General features: G+C 33.4%; 1 protein-coding gene across 1 annotated transcript; it reads left to right on the forward strand.

Annotated features, from left to right (window-relative positions):
- Positions 1 to 1,282: 1,282 nt before the first annotated feature.
- On the forward strand, positions 1,283 to 5,314 carry LOC123917749 (peter Pan-like protein). The gene is made up of 7 exons (XM_045969569.1): positions 1,283 to 1,427; positions 1,652 to 1,858; positions 3,009 to 3,239; positions 3,691 to 3,783; positions 3,862 to 4,049; positions 4,432 to 4,625; positions 4,966 to 5,314. Exons 1-7 carry the CDS (start codon positions 1,425 to 1,427, stop codon positions 5,100 to 5,102), a joined length of 1,053 nt encoding a protein of 350 aa, XP_045825525.1. The 5' UTR covers positions 1,283 to 1,424; the 3' UTR covers positions 5,103 to 5,314.
- The last annotated feature ends 262 nt before the right edge of the window (positions 5,315 to 5,576 follow it).

Consider the following 5,576-nt stretch of genomic DNA (forward strand, 5'->3'; position numbering starts at 1 on the left):
TTCTTTAGTGCGGAAGTCAAATGAACACAAGCATGTATATAAAACAGGATCTACGACATGTTGATTTATCAAAGATCATAGTAATAGGAATACCTGGATGACGAATCCATTAAATGAACTAACCGTTGTAATCCCGAAACATAAAGAGAGAGACGGACGACGAGCATCCGTTGGCTTGTGGTTCTTCCTCAACCAGGACTCGTTATGCCTTTAGGACTCTTCTGATGGGGAGAAGAGTCAATATGCAGTGTGTCCGGTATATTGGGGACCATAGCCTATATATAGTGTGATGGCCAATTAGGGTTCCCATTATTCCGAAATGGGCCATCCTGACATCCACTCATATTGAGCCCATATCCAATTAATTAATTAATTAATTCTAAATAGAAATCTAATTAGCCTTTTACTTTATTTGATCACTTAATCAATTAAGGCTCCTAATTGATAAATAGCTAATATAATTATATATAAAGATATTTGCCCACATAATATTATTGGAATATTATAAAATATTCCAACAGTTAGTTTTAGCCAATTTGCAGTAGCAGCAGCAGCAGCTGTGTGACATATTAAGAACCAACACACATACATACACCAAACAAGAAACTCACTGACACCCAACATTAGCAATCTCAGAAAATCTTGAATATAACTATTAACTAATTAACTATAGGATCGGACCTCAGACACATATACCAAACAAGACATCCGACATGGGTAACGATATGAGAAAATCTTGAATATAACTAATTAACTATAGTGTTAAAGTGATGAGACTACATATAAATGTTCACCAGTTGTTACATATGCTCACAAAATTCAACAAAATATTTTTTTTGTTGATAGACGAAATGACAAAGTCATTGAAAACTCACACACAAAGTGGAGTAACTGAGGTTCGAACGCCGGTCTCGACGTCTGACACTAGCAATTTCGATATTTCTGCCAATTGAGCTAGTATTTGTGGACAACACAAAAATAATATTTAATTCATAAATATTTTGACTAAATTAATTTTGAGTTTTTTTTTCCCAATTTCTTTTATAGGTCATGCTAACCGATGCCTCCGGGGCACTGGTTAAGGAAAAAAAAAATTTTAAGTTGAAAATATTTTTTAAAAAAATTTTCGAGGAGTTGACCGTACAAATTCCGATGTCAAATTACTATATTTATTTCCTTAAAAAGTTTACGGGGACTGTTTAGCACTTTGATTTTTTTATAATGTTCTTTGGATCGGATACCAAAACAAATAACCATAACCCGACCCGATACACTTCAAATATTTCCCATTCTCTGCTATATGCAAACCAAACCTAGCTACCACCAACAGCCGTAAACCAATTTCTCTCTCCCTCCCTCACTCCGCCGTCTCTCTCCATCTCCGGCACCGGTGTTAACCTCTGATAACTCCACTTCAAACAACAATGGTTAGCTTAAGCTCGTTTACTCTCTCTTTTTCTATATCCAATCTTCATTTAAGCCCTTTGTTGTTTAACACTTTTATATATTTTCAAATTTCGATTCTTCAACTGGGTTTAGTTTTTATGCAATTTTGTATCAAACCCAGCAAAAAAATTGAAACTTGTATTTGTTTTTTTATGTTGTTGTGTTATGCTTGGAATTTACGGTACTTTTGTTTTGAATGAAACAGAGGAAGAATAATAAGGGGTTTAGAAGACCTGTTATCATCAAGAATAAGGGGAAGCAACCAGAGGCACAGCCCAGTGTTGATCCAATTACCGGAAAGAAGATACCGAAAAGTTTTGTTTTTTGCCGAGGGAAGTTGCCTGTTCCTCTTAAACAGCTTCAGATGGACCTTAGGAAGTTGATGCTTCCATATACTGCTCTTAGTCTTAAGGTTAATGTTCCTTTCTTCTTTATTATGTTTGGATAAATAACTTAATTAAGCGTTTATTGTATAAGTGTGTATGTGTATAAGCTTTCCTATAACAGAAGATAAACTAAAGTTAAACTGTTTTAGTATAAGCTATAAGCTATTTCGATAGCTTATGAAAATAAGTTGAAAACTGTTGTAAACATGTCATAAGCTCTTTCTGTAAGCTTTCTCAAATAGTCTCATCAGTGTTTATGTTAGTAGATAAGCTCAAATAAGCCAATCCAAACTAGACCATTGTGTATCTCATTTATATAGCTTCAAAGACGATGAAATTATTGTAGCGATGAGTAGTTTAGTTATTTATGTGCCTGCGTCCTTTAGAATGATTGACGAACTTTTGTAAAACAATGTAGTGTCTTGAGAATGCTGCAAGTTCTGTATTAGTATCAGGGATTTTTGTTAAGACAAAGGCGAGGCTATTGGCAATGTGCTACCTTATCTAGATTGATTGTTTTGTCAACTTAACATAGTCCTAGTTTGGGTTAGTTTGTAGCTTATGACAGTTTCTTAATTAAAATAAGTCTGTGATTCTTACACTCGCCAAAAGGTCCTTATAATGTTATAGGTGTTCATGGACAATTTAAATGAGAGCTTCGTGAGAAGTAATTATTCGAACATATCATAAATCTTTCAAGATTCTTTTGATATCTTGTTTTTTCGAATGTTCTTCTTGAGAAGCTTATCCAAACTGACCTTTAATGTTTCCTAATTTCATAAATTGAGAGAATTTCTTGATAAATTAATTGAATGGGCAGAGAAAATTACTGTTTTACCATAGTTTAAGATTTGAATATGGTAGCATGTTTAAATTTACCTAGTGATTAACCTGTATTGCAAATCTTGAATACGGATCTTGAGGCTTAAATTTTTTAAACATTAATCTTTCTAACAATACAACCTATTCATTGATATCTTTCTAACGATACAACCTATTCATTGATTAACAATAAGATGGATTTTGATTTATAAGTAAACAGTGAAATCTATTTTTGTAGGGATGTGTAGTTGTCACACTATATGATAAACATTTTTAACTGGTTTCAATCTCATGTGCTACTGTGGGCTTATATGCTAGTGTTGACTATATACTCTTCTGTCTCCTATTTTGCAGGAAAAGAAACGGAATAATTTGAGAGACTTTCTGAATGTTGCTGGTCCTATGGGTGTCACGCATTTCCTCATATTGTCAAAAACTGCATCTGCACCTTACTTGAGGGTTGCAACTACCCCACAAGGACCTACTCTTACATTTAAGATACATGAATATGCATTGGCTGCTGATATTGCGCGGTCTCAATTGCATCCTCGATGCCCTAAAGATCTTTTTAAAAATTCTGCATTGGTAAAGTATTTCTTTATGCTTACTAAAATTTATATGATAAAAAAACAAAATGTTGGAATGAATTACTTTTCATATGTTCGTCAGAACAAATTGTCACCAGATTTACTTATAAAATGCGAGAAAGGGATTTTTTTTTCTTTCTTTTTTTACCTTTTATTCCTATCAAAATCAAATTGAAGACTTAAAGAATAATCAAGACTGCAAATTGGGTGTACCACTAATTTTTATGTTTACTATACCAAACATGAATCTGTTTATTCACTTTGTGATGCGATGGCCATCTTGTGTTAATAGTGTTATTATTAGTTTCCTATGTCACTTAACGGCTCTTCCAGTGTTAGTATTTAAATGGTGAATGTATCTACTATGTATTATATAGTAACCATTAATAGTAACTTGCTTGCTTTTGTTTTTTTTCCAAGTTTGATGTTGTCATTTTTTTTTTTGCCAGATTGTGCTTTCTGGATTTGTCAGTAGTGAATTACCTCTACGGCTTACAACGAACATGTTCCAGAATATCTTTCCAACAATTGACGTTAAAACTGTGAGTTTTACAAACACGAACACTTTAAAGACTTACTTGACATCCAAGTCCATCTCCTAATGGCACATCATATTTCAGGTTAAGCTCTCGGCATGCCAAAGGATTGTGTTACTTAATTACAACAAAGACACTAAGCTGATTGATTTTCGACATTATTCGATTAGGTTACAACCTATAGGTGTTTCACGGAGAATTAGGAAACTTGTGCAAAGCCATCAAGTTCCTGATCTAAGGAATCTTCAAGACGTGAGTGATTTTGTCACAAAGTAAGATACTTTCCGTTTACATGTGATTTCATTTTATTTTCTTTCTTTTTGAATGATTAATTGGAAGAGAGAGCTAAGTCATATGGTCAAACCATAAGTAATAACCTGAATTACCTTCTTATAATTATTGTTATTCATTCTTTTCTCAACTGCTCAGCGAAGAACATGAGCTTAACCTTTGAAATTGTCTGATAAATTTGTCAAATGGTTTTCAAAAGTTATTTTCTCTGGTGAAATGTTTCCGGACTTATTGTGTTATTCCTATTTCATATAAAGCACCAAGTCATTCAGAAGTGAATTAAAATTGGTTTATACAAAATAATTAATCATATCCAATGTATCTTTATTTATTTTCTTATTTTTTTCACTTGTGATATGTAAGGGCTGGCTATGGATCAGAAAGTGAAGCAGATGATGAAGCAGCAACAGTGACTTTGTCCAGTAATATTGGTAGAGTTAACCGTGCTTCCAACAAAAGTGCTGTCAGACTTCAAGAGATTGGTCCGAGGATGACTCTTGAACTCGTAAGGATTGAGAAGGGACTGTGTACCGGTGAAGTCCTCTTTGACGCATATGGTACATCATCCTATACTTTTTCCTCAAGTAATTTTACTTCATTTTCGTTGAGAAAATTTATATAATATCACGCCACAATTATCTTTTGCTGTCTTATGCCTCAGATGCAAATATATGTGTAAACCTTTGTTTGAGCCATTTTTGAACATTTGTGTAAACCTTATTTATAATGTTAGTAGTGCATTCAACCTTTTCATCACAAAAGAAAATAAAGATCAAAGATCAATGGCTATTAGCTTCTATCATGCACAATATAGTAAATATTTCCTTTAGTTATGTTATAAATATATTTCACATCTTGAACTGATTAGCTAACTTTCTATTGTTCAACAACTTCCAGCGACAGGAAAAGCTGATGACAAAGGAAAAACTAACGATAAGACTGAAAATAATGACGAAGATTCAGAAGGTAGTGAGGATGATGATCAAGATGGAGAAGAAGATCCAGAGGATAATAAAGATGAAGAGCTTGATTAGGAACAAAAGTGTAAGGTAACACCGGAAAGTTTTCGTTATCCATTCCGGTGGCTGCTGCATACAATTTGTTTGTTCTTGTTAACATATACAAATTTTGAGTAAGCTATATAAGATTATGTGACTTATTTTCCGCAGTACTTAACTATGTTTTGCAATTACCAATGTAATTTAGAAACCATAAATCTAGTATGTGTTTTATTTGACAGGGATCATTATCTTGCCTTGCATAAAACAAATTTAAATATGAAGTTAAAAGGTTTAGCTGAGGCACACTGGTGTTTCATTTCTACAAAAGTTTATTTTGCATCTTAAAGAAAAAACCACTGTTATGCCGCACATGCCTTAACCCTACAATTTGTTGCTTCAGAAATACCAAGTCCATTTTACGAGAAAAGCAAGTGCAACGCGCACCCTAATTTTGCGATATCTTACAAAATCGCCTTGTAATAGTTTAGTAGTGATAGGTGAATGACA

Source organism: Trifolium pratense, linkage group LG3 (assembly GCF_020283565.1).
Source record: "Trifolium pratense cultivar HEN17-A07 linkage group LG3, ARS_RC_1.1, whole genome shotgun sequence".
Taxonomy (NCBI): Eukaryota; Viridiplantae; Streptophyta; class Magnoliopsida; order Fabales; family Fabaceae; genus Trifolium; species Trifolium pratense.

Coding starts and splice junctions, on each gene's coding strand:
- LOC123917749 (XM_045969569.1), top strand. Junction 3,784..3,861: donor CAACAATTGACGTTAAAACT/GTGAGTTTTACA, acceptor ATCATATTTCAG/GTTAAGCTCTCGGCATGCCA. Junction 4,626..4,965: donor AGTCCTCTTTGACGCATATG/GTACATCATCCT, acceptor AACAACTTCCAG/CGACAGGAAAAGCTGATGAC.